The sequence below is a fragment of the Ammospiza caudacuta genome, chromosome 24 (genome assembly GCF_027887145.1).
Source record: "Ammospiza caudacuta isolate bAmmCau1 chromosome 24, bAmmCau1.pri, whole genome shotgun sequence".
NCBI classification, from domain to species: Eukaryota; Metazoa; Chordata; class Aves; order Passeriformes; family Passerellidae; genus Ammospiza; species Ammospiza caudacuta.
The window spans coordinates 6,730,349-6,749,451 of NC_080616.1; the positions used below are offsets into that span (position 1 = coordinate 6,730,349).

The 19,103-nt window shown below is 55.6% G+C and overlaps 1 protein-coding gene across 1 annotated transcript; it reads right to left on the minus strand.

Moving 5' to 3' along the window:
- Positions 1-497: 497 nt before the first annotated feature.
- BAK1 (BCL2 antagonist/killer 1) lies at positions 498-10,138 on the minus strand. The gene is made up of 6 exons (XM_058819567.1): positions 10,037-10,138; positions 6,983-7,070; positions 4,378-4,513; positions 4,158-4,301; positions 1,782-1,962; positions 498-677 (listed from the first exon to the last, which is right to left on the minus strand). Exons 2-6 carry the CDS (start codon positions 7,038-7,040, stop codon positions 573-575), a joined length of 624 nt encoding a protein of 207 aa, XP_058675550.1. The 5' UTR covers positions 7,041-7,070; positions 10,037-10,138; the 3' UTR covers positions 498-572.
- Between the last annotated feature and the right edge of the window lie 8,965 nt (positions 10,139-19,103).

A 19,103-nucleotide genomic window follows, 5' to 3' on the forward strand; every position in this document is an offset into this window, starting at 1 on the left:
GGGAAAGGCTCAAGTGCTGGGCTCAGGAGCAGCAGGATTGGAGCAGCCAGGGCTGGGATCACCCTGGGGCACAGGGATGGAGCTGTCAGTGATGGGGAGGGGGCTCTGCTCCTGCCCCGGGGGCACAGGACCCAACAGGGGCACACACTGGCATTGTCACACGCTGCCACTGGGGCATTGTGTGCCACATTGGCATTGTCACACCTCTCTGCTCCTCCAGAGCAGCTGGGGGCCAGGGATGTCCCAACCCAGAGATGTCCCATCCCAAAGATGCCCTGTCTCAGGGATGCCCCCTCCCAGAAATGCCCCATCCCAAAGATGTCTCCTCCCAGAAACAACCTATTCCAGAGATGTCCCATCCCAGAGATGTCACCTCCCAGAAATGTCCCCTCCCAGACATGTGCCCTCCTCAGCCCCTTTTTGAGGCACCAAACCCAACAAAGCAGAGCCCCCCCCGTCCCCATTCCTCTCCTGGGCGTGCAGAGCCCCCAGCCGTGCTCTCTCCTGGGGGTTCCTGGGGTCCCCCCTGTCGCGGGGGTGTGGGGCAGAGCAGGGGGTGCCCGGTGCCCCCCTCAGGGGGTGAGGAAGCGCCGCAGCACCAGGTGCCCCAGCACCACCACCACGGCCACCACCAGCAGGTACTTCACATACACATTGTCCAGGTTCTGCACGGCCTCCTGCCAGGGAGGGGACACGGGGGGGTCAGTCCTGGCAGTGTCCTCGACCCCCAAACCTCAGCCCCTTGCCCCCAATCCCTGACCCCTTCAGCTACCCTGCCCCCTGACCCCGAAACTATACCCCCCTGTCCCCAAGCCCTGACCCCAAAACTGCCCCCAACCCTGCCCCTTGCCCCCAATCCCTGACTCCCCTGACATCCCTGACTCCCCCAGCTGCCCTGGCTCCCCTAACCCCAAACCCTGCTCCTTGCCCCCAAGCCCACCCCCTGCTTTCAAACTCTGCCCCCAAAACTGCCACAAAACTGTCCCTAAAGCTGTCCCCAAAGCTGTCCACAAACCCTGCTGCCTCCCCCCAGAGCTGCCCCCAAAGCTTCCCCCAAACCCTGCTGTCTGCCTCCAAACCCTGCTGTCTGCCCCCAAACCCTGCTGTCTGCCCCTAAAGCTGTCCATAAAGCTGCCCCAAGACTGCCCCCAAAACCTGCCCCCAAACCTACCCCCAAAACTGCCCCTGCCCCCAAACCTTGCCCCCTGCCCCTAAACCTGCCCACAAAGCTGCTCCAAGGCTGCCCCCAAAGCTGCCTGCCCATAAACCCTGCCCCAAACCTGCCCCTGAGCTGCCCCCAAACCCTGCCACCTACTTCCAAACCCTGGCCTCTGCCTCCAAAGCTACCCCAAAACTGCCCCCAAAGCTGGCACAAGACTGCCCCCAAAGCTGCCCTCAAATCTGCCCCCAAAGCTGCCCCCAAAACTGCCCCCACTGCTGTCCCCTGTCCCCAAACCTTGCTGCCTGCCCCCAAACACGCTCCCTGCCCCCAAAGCTGCCCCAGAGCTGCCCCAAACCTGCCCCCAAACCTGCCTCAAGCCCTGCCCCCAGAGCTATCCCAAACCTGCCCCCAAAACTGCCCCAAACACTGCCCCCAAAGCTGCCCCCAACCTGCCCTCGACCTGCCCCCTGCCCCCAAACCTGCCTCAGAGCTGTCCCAAACCTGCCCCCAAAGCTGTCCTCAAACCCTGCTGCCTGCCCCCCAAATCTGCCCCCAAAACTGCCCCCAAACCTGCCCCAAACTTGCCCAAACCCGCCCAGAGCTGCCCCCGGCCGCTCACCCATCCTCCCTGCTGCGCGATCCAGCGCGCGATGCGGTGCTGCAGCATGAATTCCCCGACGTAGCGCGCGATGCGCCGCAGGAAGCCGCTGACGCCGCGCTGCCACACGTGCATGGCCAGGCGGTACCCGAAGGCCAGCAGGGCGATCACCCGGCCCCAGTTGATGCCACTCTCAAACAGGCTGCAAAAAAAAAAACCCCCAGGAGATGCCTGAATTCCTGCCCTGAGCTCCCAGCTCGGAGCTGGCCAGGGCAGCGGGGTAAACATTGAGGAAATGGCCCCAAAATTGTAGCAAGAAAAGCTTAGGTTGGATGTTATTGGAATATTTTTCCTCTGGAAGGGTTGGCCGGCCTTGGAACAAGCTGGGGAATCTTGAGCAGTGCAGTCAACATTGAGGAAATGGCCCAAAATTGTAGCAAGAAAAGCTTAGGTTGGATGTTATTGGAATATTTTTCCTCTGGAAGGGTTGGCCGGCCTTGGAACAAGCTGGGGAATCTTGAGCAGTGCAGTCAACATTGAGGAAATGGCCCAAAATTGTAGCAAGAAAAGCTTAGGTTGGATATTATTGGAATTTTTTTCCTCTGGAAGCGTTGGCCAAACTGGAGGATCCTGAGCAAAATGATCAGGATTGAGGAAATGGCCCCAGATTGTACCAGGAAAAGCTTAAATTGGATATTATTGGAATTTTTTTTCTCTGAAAGGGTTGGCCAGCCTACACTGGGGAATCTTGAGCAGGGCAGTCAACATTGAGGAAATGGCCCCAAAATTGTAGCAGGAAAAGTTTAGGTAGGATATTGTTGGAATTTTTTTCTCTGGAAGCGTTGGCCAGCCATGGAACAGCTGCCTACACTGCTCAGTCTTGAGCAGTGCAGTCAAGACTGAGGAAACGGCCCCAAAATTGTACCAGAAAAAATTTTTATTAGATATTAAGGAATTTTTTTTCTCTGGAAGGCTTGGCCAAGCTGGAGGATCTTGAGCAGTGCAGTCAACATTGAGGAAATGGCCCAAAATAGTAGCAAGAAAAGCTTAGGTTGGATATTATTGGAATTTTTTTCTTCTGGAAGGGTTGGCCAGCCATGGAACAGCTGCCTACACCACAGAATCTTGAGCAGGGCAGTCAACATTGAGGAAATGGCCCCAAAATTGTAGCGGAAAAAGCTGAGGTTGGATATTATAGAAAATCTTTTCATGGGAGTTGAGAGAAGTGACTCAGAAATGGAGCCACGCTCAGAATTTTCCATGGGAATCCAAACACTGCTGGGAAAAAGCAGCTCCACAGCAGTTTGCAAATTTACCTGAGTGTGACAAGAGTTAAGTTACCTGAGTGTGACCAGGACAGGGACAGGGGTTAATTTAATTTACCTGAGTGTGACAAGGACAGGGACAGGGGTTAATTTAATTTACCTGAATGTGACAGGGGTTAATTTACCTGAGTGTGACAAGGACAAGGACAGGAGTTAATTTAATTTACCTGAGTGTGACAAGGACAGGGACAGGGGTTAATTTACCTGCGTGTGTTGCCGCCTCAGCCAGCACGGCTGCCCAGATAGGGGAGCAGGAAAAGGACAGAAAGGAAGGAGTTAAACACTGGAGAAAAGAGGAATTAGACACAAACACCGAGCACAGGGACAGGGCTGTCACAGCCAGAGGTGTTTGGAGCACTGACAGGAGCCCAGAGACCCATCCTGCCTGACCTGGGTGGGCACAGAACCCCTTGGTGCCTCCTCAATCCAAACTTCCCTGGGAAGTCCTGGCAGGAAGGTTTCCAGGTCTGTGCCCTCACTCCTCACCTGTTGCTGTGCTTTGGGTGGCTGTCACCTGCAGGAGGCTCTGTGTGTGTCACCTGCAGGCTCTGGGTGTCACCTGCAGGCTCTGCCAGCCTGTGGAGCCACTCCCATACCAATGTGTCCATGAGGACCAGCTTGGGTGGGGACTCTGAGCCACCTCGTGTGTGGCATCCTGCCCATGGCAGGGGTTGGACTGAGATGGTTTTCAAGGTCCCTCCTGACCCAACCATTCCATGATTCCAAGATTTCTGTGACCATCCCACCTCCAACAAGCGTTGTTCCCTGGCATGTCCCAGCCTGGAGCAGGGGACAGCAGGAGCTGGTTGTGCCCCAGAGGGGGAGCTGGGACAGGCATGGGGGACATCCCCTGAGGGACCCCAGGCAGCTGGGCAAGGCCTGGGAGGGCACAATGACAGGAGCAGCGCAGACAGGCAGAAAACACAGGAATAACCCCAGGAAGCTTGAGGGCTGGAAGGTGAAGCTCAAACAGAGTGTGGGTTTAACCAACAGCACTGACCACATCCAACCTCCCCTTCCCTTCTCCTGCAGGGGAAGCCCCCAGCCCAGCCCAGGAGCTCTGAGGCTTTACCTGGAGGCAATTTTGGTGAAGGTCTCGTAGGCGTTGTGGCGGGTGGGCTGCAGGATCTCCAGCATGGTGAGGAACTCGGGGTCGTAGCGCCGGTAGATGTCGTCCCCGATGATGGCCAGGCGCTGCCCCACCTGGCTGCCCGTGCTGGGGGGTGAGGAGGAGTCAGGCCAGGCTCCGGAGCACGGCCTGGCCCAGGGGAGGGGTGGGAGCAGGGATTTACCTCTCCAGGTCCTGCTGGATCTGCTCGATCTCGGGGTCGCGCGGCAGCTCTGCGCCGCACTCCTGGCGCTCCTGCTGGTAGCGGTAGAAGGCGTAGCTGCGGAACACCTCCTCAGCCTCCTCTGCCACGCGGCCTTCTGCAGGGACAGACAGACAGACATCAGGCCATCTCTCTCCATTCTCAGGTTTGGAAGGGGCCATTCCCACAGAACCTCCTCCAGACCCACACATGTCCCCACAGAACCTCCTCCAGACCCACACATGTCCCCACAGAACCTCCTCCAGACCCACGCATTTGTCCTTGTCTCCATACAATCTTCTCTAGACCCCCACATGTATCCCTGTCCCCACATAACCATCTCCAGACCCACACAGGTCTCCTTGTCTCCACACAACCTTCTCCAGACCCACACAGGTGTCCCTACACCCACAAAGCCTTCTCCAGACCCGCACATTTGTCCTTGTATCCATACAACCTTCTCTAGACCCACACATGTCACCACAGAACCTTCTCCAGACCCACACAGGTGTTTTCTGCACCCTCACAACCCTCTCCAGACCCACACATGTCCCTATCCCCCCATAAACATCTCCAGACCTACAGAACCATCTCCAGGCCCACACAGGTGTCCCTACACCCTCACAATTCTCTCCAGACCCACACATTTGTCCTTGTCTCCATACAACCTTCTCCAGATGCACACATGTCCGCACAGAACCTTCTCCAGACCCACACACATGTCCCTGTGCCCACATAAACATCTCCAGGCCCACAGAAATGTCTCCAGACCCACACATGTCCCCACAGAACCTTCTGCAGACCCACACCGGTGTCCCAGCCCCATTGGAGCAGGGAGCGTTTCAGCCCCATGGTGACAGATCCCTCATCACACACATTCCACAGCTCCAGGGAAGGTCCCCACGGGATATCCTGGATTGGAGCTCGGTTTGGGCTGCTCCAGAAGCTCCAGGAGGGGACAGTGGCTCCCACAGCCCCTCTGAGTGACCCCACAGGGACCAGGAACACCAAACCCTGTCCCACCATCCCAGAAATCTCAGAAAGCCCAGAAATCCAGACTGGCCACGCAGCTTTCCAGAATCTGCATTTCCATCCTGAGATCTTCCTGCCCAGGGCTGGGAAGTGAGGGCACAGCTGTGCTGGCAGTGCTGCCCCACACACCCCATCCCCAAACCCCAAATCCCACCAAATGCTCCTCACAGGCTTTTCCAGCTGCTCCCACCTCCCTGTCCTGGCTGGACCTGCCCTGCTCAGGTGACACGAGCAGAGCTGAAGGGAAAGAACAGATCCTGTCACTTTTCCAGGGGTTATTTTCTGTTCCCAGGGGTTGTTTTCTGCCCCAAATGACACCAAATCCTCCTCACAGGCTTTGCCAGCTGCTCCCACCTCCCTGTCCTGGCTGGATCTGCCATGCTCAGGTCACACCAGCAGAGCTGAAGGGAAAGGACAGATCCTGTCACTTTTCCAGGGGTTGTTTTCTGTTCCTAGACAAGGGTTTGTTTGGCAAACAGATCTCCAGATTTCCCCTCTCTTTCACTTTCTTAGAGTTGCAGTCTGTGATGTTCCAAGGGGAGAGCAAGAAAATGAAACCAACTGAGTCAGAGTTTCAGGGAGAGGAGGGCAAACACTCAGCCAGACACAAGAGGAAATCTCTGCACCAAAAATAAATCCCTGGAGCTATTTTTAGGAACGCCAGGACAGGAGGACACATTCCCCCTTCCCACAGGTGTTATTCCCATTGGGATTTCTTGGGATCTCTCCCACCCAAGGGATCTGGGTCAGGGTTTGCCTGGTGGCAAACAGTGCAAGGGGAAGTTTGGAGCTGCTCAGGGATCTCTGGAAGGGAGGAACTGCTCCATGTCTGCTCTGTGTGTGATTTACCCTCCTCACCTGCCCAGCAGCACCAGGAGTCACCGTGTCGCACCCTTCACCTGCTGGGCTGAGCTGAGGGTTTTTCCTGCCAGCCCCACTCCCAGTTTCACCCAGTAACCAGGGCAGGGCTGGGCTGGGCTCACATGGGGACAGTGGCCCAGCCTGTCACCACTGCCCTGCCAGGGCACACAGCACCTGGTGTCACCCCAAGGCCACCCAGACTGACTGAGATCTGTGTTTTTCTCTGTGATTTCAATCCCAAACACCTCCCACTCTCTCATGCTCAGGGAAGGAAATGCACAACGCCAGGCAGCTCCCAGCACTTTGTTCTCTCCGTGCCTCCAATCCCACCTTGCTGCCCACCCTGACCATCCTATGCCAAGCACACAATCCTTGGTTATTTTGGATGGAAAAGAACCTCAAACCTTACCCAATTCCACCCAGGGACACCTCCCTCTAGACCAGGATGCTCCCAGCATTTCCCAAAAGCTCTGAGCACCTCCCAGTCCAATCCAGCTCCTTACAGAGCTGATCTGTTACCCCAGCACCTCCCAGTCCAATCCAGTTCCTTACAGAGCTGATCTGTTACCCCAGCCTTGCAAAAAGCCCTGGAGACAGGAAATTCCGTTTTGCCAAAGGAACACAGCAGGGAAATGAATTAAAAAACAAAGGTTTGAAGAGGAGGGGAGCACCCAGAGCCCCCAGAACCCTTTACCTGAGCTGAGCCCGTGGCTCCCCCGGCGTTCCTCATTCCCCTCATTCCCTGAGGCCATTGCAGAGAGCTCTGGGGATGGCAGCTTCACCTGGAAGGGGATGGAGATGGTGAGTGCCTGGAGGAGCCCTGTGGTCCCTCACAGCCCGAGGAGCAGAGCCCAGTGCTTTTATCTCTGCCAGAGCTGGTTCCTCCCCTGCAGAACACTCATTCTCTACCCACAGGAGGGATTTGAGTGCACTCTGACTTCCCTGGCTCCCTTTCTATAAGGATGCTGATGATGGTTTCGTTTTCTAAGGAGGGTGCTGATGTCATTTTTGTCATTAAAAGAGACCTCCCACCTCTAATGGACTTTCCTACTGCTTCCAAAAGTTGTGGGCTGCACCAGCTCCTGCTCAGCCCAGCCCACAGAGCTTTCCAAAAGTCTTTAACCAAAATTCCAGCAGCTCTGAGGCTCCCTGGCTGTGACCACACTGAGCTGCCTGACAACATCTTCATGAGATGAGCCCTGATTTTCTCCAGGACTCCAATTTCCTCTAACTCCCTTTGTTCTTTACATTTCCCCTCTCAGAAAATAAGAAAATTAAATAAATGAGAACTAAACACAAAGCTCATCTTTTCCCTGAAGTTCACAGGTGTCCTAAACCTGCAGTTCAGGGCTCATCAGAGCTCCCTGAGGCCACAAAGTTCCTGTCAGGATTAATGGGATCAGGGCAGCTCCTTGTTGCTGTCTGACATTCCAGAGCACATTCCCAGCCCACACGTCCACAGGCCTGAGCTGGGGGCTTTCCTCATCTGCACCAAAGCTGAAATACAATTCCTGACACCCCAAAATTTAAATTGCACCCTGGACAAAAATAAAGAAGTGCTGGGTAGGGATAAATAACCACCCATGGGTATGGGAGAAGTGCACAAGGTGGTTCAAGTTCATGGCTTCAAACTGGAGATTGTTCAGAAGGCAAAAGAAATGGAAGTACAGCCCATTTGCTGTGGGATGGGGCCTGGAAGTGCAAAGCTGGGAAAACCACGAGGTCCTGCACAGCTGCACAGGGGCCTGAGCCTGGTGAGCAGGATGGAAATACTGATTTTTCCTACACTCTCAGTTTGGAGGACAGGATTGCCCCCTTCCTCCCCAAACACAAAATCCCCATCCAAGGCAGAGCTGAGAAGGCAGTGAGGATCATCAGCTGGGTAAATCCAGGGGTAAGTCCCTGGGAGAGCTGCTGGGCACTGGCCAAATCAGCTCCAGAGCTGCCTCTCCTGGCACTCAGAATCACAGAATTCCCTATCCTGGGATGTGCAGATCCTTTGGGTGATGTCCATCTCCTCCTCCACTCAGGAGCCTCCTGTGCTTTCCCCTTTGCCATCCCAGCCCATGGCCGAGCCCACCTGCACTGGGAGGACTCAGAGCTGTTCCCAAGCTGAGAGCAGCTCCTTGGAGCTGTGGGAACAGTGGGGATCTCCTCTGTACCCCACAGTGCCACTGCTGAGCAGGGTGTGCGTGCACCCAGTATAGAGCTCAGGATCCCCTGGAGCTTTTCCAGCTTGGCCTGTGGGGCAGAGGGGTGAGCCCACAGAGACCCAGGGCTGCCCAGGGGTGCCCAGGGCTGCCAGGGGTGATGGTGACTTTTCCTGCCTGGGATGGGTAAGTGAGGAGCGAGGACTTCCTGGAGCACTGTGCTGCCTGTGCAGCACAGGAGCCCAGAGCAGATGACTCATGATTTTCAACTTGAGTTTCATTTCTGAAGCCCTGCAGTGTCCTTTGTTTTCAGTTTCCTTCTGGGTCCTGGCAGCGCTGTTTTCTCTGTCACACGCGATGCTGAGGCCCTGTCACTGCTGTCACCACCTTCAACCGGCCCCAAATGTCCATGTGGACTCCCAGAAGAGCTCACTGTCCATCTCTGCAGGGCTCAGGGTGCCTCAGGCCATCCTCTCCAGCTTCCAGAGCTGCTGCCCATGCTCCTCCTGCTTCCCAGCTTCCCCGTTCCCCCTTTGTTCCAGGAACAAGGGTGTGAACCAGGAGGTGACACTCAGACACCCAGAGACAGCCTGGGGCTGCAGGAAATAAAAACCCTCTGAGATGTGAGTCAGGGCTCAAAGGGAGGGTGTCGGGGCAGCTGCAGGGTTTCATCCACACTACGAGGGTCCTGTAGGAGGCTGCAAGGGGTTAAAGCAGCTGCAATCCCGATATCCGAGCCCAGCCAGGGGCTCTGGAATCACCCCCTGCCTGTTATGAATGCCAGGAAATTGATGGAGCATCCCTTGGGATGAGCCTTGGCAGCGATTCCTGCAGGACAGAGATCCCACAGGATCCCTGACCCCATCCCTGCCCGGCCAGCGGGGCCAGGGCCACTCCTGCCCCTGCCCCTGCCCCAGGGCAGCAAAATTTGGCCAGTTTGGGGCCATTTGGCCAGTTTGGGGCTTGCCCAGTTTGGGGGTTGCACAGTTTGAGGGATGCACAGTTTGAGGGGTTAAACAGTTTGGGGTTTGAACAGTTTGGGGTTGCCTCAGTTCGGTGGTTGCAAGTTTGGGATCTGCCCACCCAGCACGGCCCCAGGGTGGGCACAGGACCCCCAGCATCCACCCAGCCAAGGTCACCCCCAAACCGTGCTCGGGGGTCCCGGCGGGGCCAGCACAGCCACACGCGCCGTGCCCGTGTCCGGGTCACCGCCCGGGCGTGGCGGGACGGGTGTCACCCGATCCCCGGCGGGGACAACTGTGCCCACCGGTGTCCCCTGCCCACCGATGTCCCCTGCCCTGATGCCGCGGGCACTGTCACCTCCCGGGTAGAAAAAATATCGGTTAAACGAGGGAAAATTCCCGTTTTGGGGAGGGAAAATTCCCTTTTTGGGGCAGCGACCCGCCCGGAGCGGGACCTCCAGCCCTGGCCCGGGGGTTTCTCACACCCACCGCAAACTTTGTCCCTGTCCCCCCTCCCGCACCCCGCACCCCACACTGCCGCTCCATCCCTGCCCATCCCATCCCGGCCCGGAGAACGGGGATAACCCATCCCAGGAGAGTTTGGGGAGGGGGAAACGGGGGGAAAACTCCACTCACGGCGTCCCGGTGGGTCGGGATGTCCCGGGAGCTACCGCATCCCTGCCGGGACCCGCTCCATCCCTCCGGCCGCTCCCTTCCTGCCTCCCGCCCGGGCAAAGGAAGCGCGCGGGGCCGAGGAGGAGGAGGGAAAAGAAGAAGAGGGAAAAAAAATCAAGTAGAAACCCAACCCCTGTGACCATAGATAGAGCCGCGCTTTATTCAGATTTATTCAGCTCCCTCTAGAGGCACCAACTCCCGAGCTCCGGGGGAGTTTTAGGGGGGTTCTGGGGGTTCCTTGGGGGAAGCTGAAGCATCTCCCGGTCCCTGCTCGGCTCGGGGGCTGCAGGGTGCGGGGTTGGTACCGCACAGCCTGTGCCATCCCCGGAGATCCGCTCTCCCGCACATCCTCTGCTCCTCCCTGGCTTCTCCAGGAGCTTTTCCTCACGGCTGAACCTTAAATTCCTCCTCTGCCAGGCTGAGAGCCCGGTTAAAGTAACGATTTGAGAGTTTATTTTTCCTGGGAGGGAACTTGTATCTATCCAGCAGGAAAAAACAAACCGAAGTCCCCGGTGGCAGAGGTGGCTCCCACCAAGCGCCTCGGGGAATTCGAAATCCGCGGAGATTTTGGGGAAATCGCAGCAGCTCGAGAGAGATTCAGCCCTGGAGGGCTCAGCAATCTGAACCCCAGCTGCTTTTCCTCTCCTCGCTCCTTGGGCCGCTGCCAGGGCGGCTGCTGGGGCTGGCAAATGCCAGATAAGCAGCGGAGCTTTGGGGCTGGGCAGAGCCCGAGTGCGATTATGGCATCACCCGACCGGCAGGAGCGCTCCGAGGGATCTGCTCTGCCCCGCGATTTTTGGGATTCCTGCCTGGAATGGGCCCCTTGGCTTTGGAATATCTGGAATATGAGGATCCTCTCTCAGCCATTCCCGAGCGAAGTTCAATTTCCACAGAGGGACGGGAGGTGACAGCTCGGGGGAGTCACTGTCCTTTGTTTTGGGATTGTTTTGGTCAGGTGAAGGTGCAGGGCCCCCAAAAGCAGAGGTGTCCCTGGGGAAGAGGCTCTGGAACACGAGCAGCCACAAAGGGCTTCAGGTGAGGGGGGTGAGAGGATGGGGAGAGTGGGGGATGCTCTGAGGAGGGTCCCAGGCCTTGGAAAAGGTGTAAGGATGGAGAACCAGGAGCAAAACTGATCCCAGCTCTCCCATGGCCCCCAGGGGTGTCCTGGAGGTTCTTCCATCCCTCCCAGCTGAGGAGGGAATAACCTTGGGAGCTGCTGGTCAGCAGTGGGCAGCCCTTGGCTTTTGGGGCTGCTTGGCCCGTTGGTGCCAGGCACATCTGCCCCGTGCCACGGAGCATTCCTGGAGCCTTGGGTGATGAAATGGCCCCCGGAGGGGGAAGGGTGGGAGCAGAGGGAGAGGTTTATTCCCAGCTCAGCTGCTGGTGTCAGTTCCATCAGAAGGGAGCTGCTGGACACTGTCAGCACTGACATCATCCCTGCCCGGCTCTGTTTCCACTGCAGGCTCCTGCCTGGGCACTGGGATGGAAAGCAAGGAGGAGTTGCTCCTGAGTGGGGCTGCAGAGAGTCCTGCACACCCCTGGGGTGTGCTGCTGCTCAGGAGCCGAGCCAGGACAGAAATTACCTGCCAGGGGCAGGGCCAGACAGGATTTCAGCAGAAATTCCTCCCCGTGAGGGTGGGAAGACCCTGGCACAGGGTGCCCAGAGAAGCTGGAGCTGACCTTGGAGTGTCCGAGGCCAGGTTGGAGCAGCCCAGGACAGTGAAGGTGTCCCTGTTGTGAAAAACTTGTTTTTAAAATTTTAAAAGTTTAATAGTAATAAAATGGTTATAAAAATAGTAATACAATTAGACTAATAATAATTTGGATAATTTGAATTAGGACAAGATGAGACAATAAAGACAAAGAGTTACAGACATCCAGGTACCTCTTTCTGGGCAGCACAAGCCCGAAAAAGGACCCACGTTTACAAAGGATTAACCCTTAAAACCAACAGCCTGTTGCATATTCATACACTTCATACATAATGCATAAATTCCATTCAAATACAGGATTCTGTCTGGTCATCGTCAGCTTCTTCCTCCGAATCCTAACAGCGCCTTTGAGGCAGGAAGAAGTTCATTTCTTCTGATAATGGGGCAATAAATTCTCTTTCTCTGAAAGATTCAGGTGTCCTGTGGCTGCTATCTCACTGCGAATCCTTCCTTTAAAAAAAGTATCTTACATAGCATAGTTTCTATTTTAACATTTTGTTATAACCCAAAACTATATTTAACACACTATTTAACAGAATTAATACAGCATCACTTTCTAACACATATAATATTCATTTTAATATTTGCGAAGAGCCAATCATAAAATACATGCATTTTTCACACCTGCCATGGCACTGGGTGGGCTTTAAGGTCCATTCCAACCCGAGGATTCCGTGGTTCTCAATCTCCTCGGAGCACCAGGTGGCACTGTCCGACTTCCCAGCGAGCCGAGCTGAGCCGGGCTAACCCGGCTGGAGGCGCAGACACCGCTGGCTCCGGCTCCGGGCCAGGGGACAGCGGGGACAGCACGCTGGGACCGGCTCTGCACGGATCAAAGGGGTTTTCCAGGGTTTTTTTGGGTGGGTGGATTCACCTCCCGCACACTCAGCAATTCCCAGAACGGTAAAACCCCACCCGGCAAAGCCCTGTTGTTGGCCAGGTTTGTCCCAGGGTTTCCCTCTGGAGGACCCGAGAGGGACAGGGCACCTTTCCCGTGGTGTCCCCACGCCGGGGTGTCCCCCCGTGCTGGCTCTGGGCTCTGCAGGAGCACAGAACTAAGGAAATGGCTTTTTCCTCCCTCCCGGGCTGTCCCTGCCTGCGGGAGGAGCGTGCTGCTGCCTGAGGGCAGCCAGGGTCAGGAATTCCCCACGGAATGGAGGCTTTCCATGGCCAGCGGGCCGATCCTGCACAAAGCCCCCCTCAGGCTGAAATTCAGAGTCGTTCACCAGTCTGGCAGTGACCCATGAGGATCTGCTGTGCAACCCCTCGGAGAACTTTCCCAGATCCCAGAGCATTCCCAGCCCAGAGAACATTCCCGGCCCTCAGAGCATTCCCAGGTCCCAGAATATTCCCAAATCCCAGAACATTCCCAGGCCCCAGAGCATTCCCAGCCAGCATTCCCAGATTCCAGAGCATTCCCAGCCCTCAGAACATTCCCGGCCCTCAGAGCATTCCCAGGCCCCAGAACATTCCCAGCCCTCAGAACATTCCCAGCCCAGAGAACATTCCCTTCCCTCAGAGCATTCCCAGGTCCCAGAATATTCCCAGATCCCAGAACATTCCCAGCCCTCAGAGCAATCCCAGCCCTGAGAACATTCCCAGGCCCCAGAGCATTCCCAGCCAGCATTCCCAGATTCCAGAACATTCCCAGCCCTCAGACATTCCCAGCCCTCAGACATTCCCAGGCCCCAGAGCATTCCCAGCCAGCATTCCCAGGTCCCAGAACATTCCCAGGCCCCAGAGCATTCCCTTCCCTCAGAGCATTCCCAGCCCTCAGAACATTCCCAGCCCCCAGAGCATTCCCAGCCCTGACAGCATTCCCAGCTCTGTCACGGGCCGCAGGAGCTGCTGGCAGCCCGGCTCGGGCTAATCTGGGAATTGTATGCCAGGAAGGGCACACCCAGCCGGGACAAAGGCTGCGCTGCTCGCTCCAGCGCTGCCGGGCTTCCCCTGAGCGCCCCGGGGCTGCTCTGGAGCCGGCCCGGCCTCGATGCTCCCTCCCCGCACCTGCCCGGAGCTTGGGCACCTGCTCCAGGTGTGGGGACACAGTTTGGAGACGCCCTGAGCTGCTGGAGGCTTTCCCAGCCCCGCCTCGTGCTCCTGCCCATCCCTGGGGAACGTCACAGAACGGGGATGTTGAACCCAAACTGCCCTGGTCAGGCTGAAACCAGGCTGTGAGAGATGCTCACCATGAAACCGGGGCTGTGAGAGAGATATTAACCCTGGCCAGGCTGAAACTGGGGCTGTGAGAGATGCACACCCTGAAATTGGGGCTGTGAGGGAGATGCACACCCTGGTCAGGCTGAAACCGGGCTGTGAGAGAGATGCTCACCCTGTTCAGTATGAAATCAGGGCTGTGAGAGAGATGCATACCCTGAAATCAGGGCTGTGAGAGAGATGCATACCCTGAAATCAGGGCTGTGAGAGAGATGCATACCCTGAAATCAGGGCTGTGAGAGAGATGCTCACCCTGAAATTGGGGCTGTGAGAGATGTACACCCTGAAATCAGGGCTGTGAGAGAGATGCTCACCCTGAAATCAGGGCTGTGAGAGAGATGCTCACCCTGAAATCAGGGCTGTGAGAAATGCATACCCTGAAATCAGGGCTGTGAGAGATGCACCCCTGCTCATCCCCAGGGTGTTTAATCCAGACCATGACAGTGGCAAATTCACTCAGCCATCGTTGTTTTCCTGCTGGTGTGGTTTAGCAGAGCTGTCCTGGCAACAGCCCCTTCCCATGATGCCTTCCCAGGTACCAAAACTCTCCGTCCTTGACACATCCTTGGAAGCCTTGAGCTCCAAATAGACTCCAGGCTGTGCAAAACCGCCCGAGATTTCCCGAAGCTGTAGAAAATGTGGGGGTTGTTATTATTAGAGCTCAGCCTCTGCCAGGGCAAGTGTCAAACACCACCGAGGTGTCGGGAGGAAGGGTTTGACCCGGCTGAGTCACTGCAGGGCAGCTCCTGGTGGGGGTTCTGTGTCACCAGGATGTTTTCTGAAAAATCCCTTTGCCAGGATTTTTCTCCTGAGAAGTTGAGGAAAAGAAAAACAATGATTATCTGCTGCTGTGGAATGCAACAGGTGCATCTTTGATTGGTCTCGTGTGGTTGTTTTTAATGAATGGCCAATCACAGTCCAGCTGTCTTGGACTGTCTGGTCAGTCACAAGATTTTATTATCATTCCATTCCTTGCCAGCCTTCTGATGAAATCCTTTCTTCTATTCTTTAGTGTAGTTTTAATATACAATTTACTTTTAATATAATGTATATCATAAAATAATAAATCAGCCTTCTAAAACATGGAGTCAAGATTCTCATCTCTTTCCTCATCCTGGGACCCCTGTAAGCACCACCACAGTTCTGGGCCCCTCTGAAGGAAGCAGCTGAGAGGAGCCTGGCAGGGACAGCCAAGCCTTTCCTCAGTGTCACCAAGCTCCTTGTTCCCATGGAAAGCAAAGACACCTCAGCCAGGCTGTGCTGGGGAGCTCAGATCTTATAATTCAGATATTATAATTCAGATATTATTTTATATTATAAAATAATTTCTATTAAAAATATATTAATAATATGAATTAATACAAGCCCTATGAGGAACATTTGAAGGAGCTGGGGCTCTTTAGCATGGAGAAGAGGAGGATTAGAGGTGCCCTTATTGATCTCTACAATTCCTGAAGGGAGGTTGCAGACACGTAGGGTTGGTCTCCAACAGAACCAGAGGACACAGCCTCAAGCTACATCAGGGAAGGTACAGGTTGGATATTAGAAATAAATTTTTCACCCAAAGAATATTAAAGTACTGGAATGCTCTTCCCAGGGAGGTGGTGGAATCACCATCTCTGGATGTGTTTAATAAAAGACTGGACATGGCACTTCGTGCTGTTAGGGCACAGGTTGGACTCGATGATCTCAGAGGTCTCTTCCAACCTTGTCATTCTGTGATTCTGTGAATATATTATGAAAGAATATATTTGGCCCTCTGAGGGGCCCTCTGAGTGCCACACATATATATCTATATATTGGCTCTCTGAGGTCACTTGTCACCCCGGTGCAGCTGCAGTGACGCTGCCACATCCTGCTGGCGGTATTTTAAGGTATTTTGAGGTGGTTGTTTACAAACAGCGCCGTGCTGCGAGGGCAGGGGGAGCTGCTCACGGAGCGTGTGCGATGAAAAGCCTCTGCCAGCCTCGCTGGCTTCACCTGCTCCATGGAAAACCGGGATCCAGCGCTGGAGAGCTCTCCCAGCTCCATCCCCTTTCCATCACCCTGCTCCTCGCTGCAGCCTTGCCCTGAGCCACTCAGGCTTGTCCTGCTCCTGCTGCACCTCCTGCTCCCTCCTCCATGCAGGGTGCTGCACCAACAGGGAGGGAAAGAAAGGCCTGGGATGATGTCCAGGCTGAGATTCACGGGGCTGGTGAAGCTGCTGTAAAGTTGCATTACAAATGTGAGCCACTCGGATATTCCAGTGATCCGAGCCAGCAGAGGAGAATATTTTAAATGAAATATTCATGGGGATCCTCAGCCTGTGAAAGTGATAGAGCTCTGCAGCCTTCTGTGGACTCACACTAATTTATTTTTTATTATGACCCATTTGTAGGATGATGGGGCCGGGAGGCTCCAGGCGGTCGCCTCCAGCTTCAGATCCCAATTTTTATTTTTTTTTTTCAGGTGCTCTAAAAGCACAGAACAGCTCCACGATCTGTGCCCCAAATTCCAAACCGCTAAGGATGTAGCCTGGTATTTCTGACACACCAAACCTGGGCTCTGACACAGGCAGCAGTTCCTCCCTGCCCCGCCAGCTCAGACAGGCCACAGGGTCCCCTCTGTGCTGCTGGCACTGCCCTGGAGCCACAGGGTCCCCTCTGTGCCACTGGCATTGCCCTGGAGCCACAGGGTCCCCTCTGTGCTGCTGGCACTGCCCTGGAGCCACAGGGTCCCCTCTGTGCTGCTGGCACTGCCCTGGAGCCACAGGGTCCCCTCTGTGCCACTGGCACTGCCCTGGCTGAGGAAAGGACCAGCATCAAACCAACAAAGGGCACTCACAGCCCCGGAGCAGATGGGAGAAATATTTGCCAAACAAAGGCTCTATTTTCAAGGAAATCCTCTGACTTTCTGCCTCGAAGACAGAAATGATTCAAGCTCTGGCGCAGGCGGCCGTGGGTAGGAAATTCTCCTGTCATGGGCTCTGCCGCAGCTGCAAGTGAGAGCTGGGGCTGCTTTTCCAGGCAGATATCATTCCCGCTGTACATTTGGGAATGACCTGAACCCCTCTGCAGCCTCCAGATGCACCAATTTCATCTCTGGAAGTGTTCCAGGGGAGGTTGGACAGGGCTTGGAGCAAGCTGGGCTGGTGGAAGATGTCCCAGACTATGGCAGAGGATGAAATTGGGGGATCTTTAAGGTCTGTCCTGAATATTTTCAGGGATGGGCCATCCCCAGCTGCTTCATCTACACATCCAGCACGGCAAACAGCTTTGGGCTCTGCCGGTGGCATGTGAAATACGCTGCAATATCACCTATAATTCTTGAACACTCCACTTGTGCTCCGTTTTTTCCTCCCCAGCTGTAAATCCTGCCCAGCTCGGCTCTTCCCCCTCCACCCGTGCCTGTCCCGGTTTATGGCACGGCCACAAGACTGATTTACATGCGGAGTCCCTGCAGAGCGGCTGCCGCCCCGCGCTGTCCCTGGTCCCTTGTCCCGGCTGCAGTGACTCAGCCCCACAATGACTAAACCCTTCCCTGTGCTCCAAACGGGGATCGCGCCTTTGTTCAGCGCCCTGCGGCTCTGCTGGGAGCTGCCACCGCCCTGGCACAGCCTGACTCATCCCAGGAGGTGATGGAGGTGATGTCCGGCTGCTGCAGCGCTGCTTCCCTTGGAGCAGGGCTGCAATGGGGCTGATCTCGGGGTTTCCAGCTGCTCAAAGTGACCCTGACATAAGTTAAAAATTCTCTTTTCTCAGCCCAGCGCTCGAAGAAGGAGTTAGAGCTCTTTATTTATCTGTCTTAAGGTTGTTTATTGTATCGTATCTATAAAAGTTTTTTCTTGTCTTCCTGAGACAGAGGTACTCTGCTTGCCCCCTGTGTTATATTTTTATACTAAAAACTACGTGTAAAATATTTACAATTACTTTCCAACACCCATCACCTATGTTAGACAGTGAGCTTCTACTCTAAACCAATCTAAAAGTGCCAACATCACAGCAGAAGATGAAGATGGAGGCTAAGATGAAGAAGAAGAAAAGCTGGCCTTTTTTTTCCCTCATCTGGGTTTGGGAGTCAGGATTCCCTGGGTTTAGGAGTGAGGATCTCCCTCACCTGGGCTTCGGAGTCAGGACTTCCCTCACCTGAGTTTGGGAATGAGAATTTCCCTCACTTGAGTTTGGGAATCAAGATTTCCCTCACCTGGGAGAGACAGCCACCCTCCCAGGGGGTGGAAACTGATGAGGCTTTGTTACCCCCACGCCCAGTCCCCAGTTCGAGGTGATGGAATATGTGCCCAGAAGGAATAATAGGGAAGGAATTCCTGCCTGTGAGGGTGGGCAGGCCCTGGAAGTGCCCAAGGCCAGGTTGGAGCACCCTGGGATGGTGGAAGGTGTCCCTGCCACGGCAGGGGTGAGATGAGATGGAATTTAAGATCCTCCCAGCCCGGCCCATCCATGATCCTGTCCCAGCAGGGTGTGCAGGGCGCCCAGGGCACTCCTGCCATGCTGGGATGGGCACAGGGTCCCTTCCAGCTGTGCTCTGAGCATCCCCAGTGCCATCCAAGCGGGAACAGCTCCAAGCTGGCACCCCCATTCCTGACACTGTCACCTGGAGGAGCCCAGGCAGGCTGTGTGCACCAAGGGGAGCAGCATCTCCTGTCCCCCCAGCCCTTGGGGACATTCCCAGTGTGACAGGGTGGTGGCCTGGCTAACAGGGAGGCACAGCCCACGGGCCACTGCCTTCCCAGCCCGTCACTCAGCAGGAAGCAAGGCAAGGCTGTGGTTTGCTCAGCCAGGGCTGTAATTAGGCTGATTGGCACTAACTTGCCTCAAAACTCCGGGGAGGAGGGGAGAAACCACAGCTCGGCCATTTTATGTGGGATTTTACTGGGAGAAATGGAGCCAGCACAGGGCTGGCTCCGTCCCTTCTCTCTGTGCCATTCCCCTGAGCCCTTTCAGAGCAGACCACCCCCAAGATGAACCTCACTGCTGCTCCCCCTGCTTCAAACCTGCCTGGCACAGCATCCCCAAAGCCCAGCTCGGGCTGGGATGGAGCTGAGCGTGCCCTGGGGCTGGCAGGGCACCGTGGGCTGCGTGCCCAGAGCACATTTCCTGCCA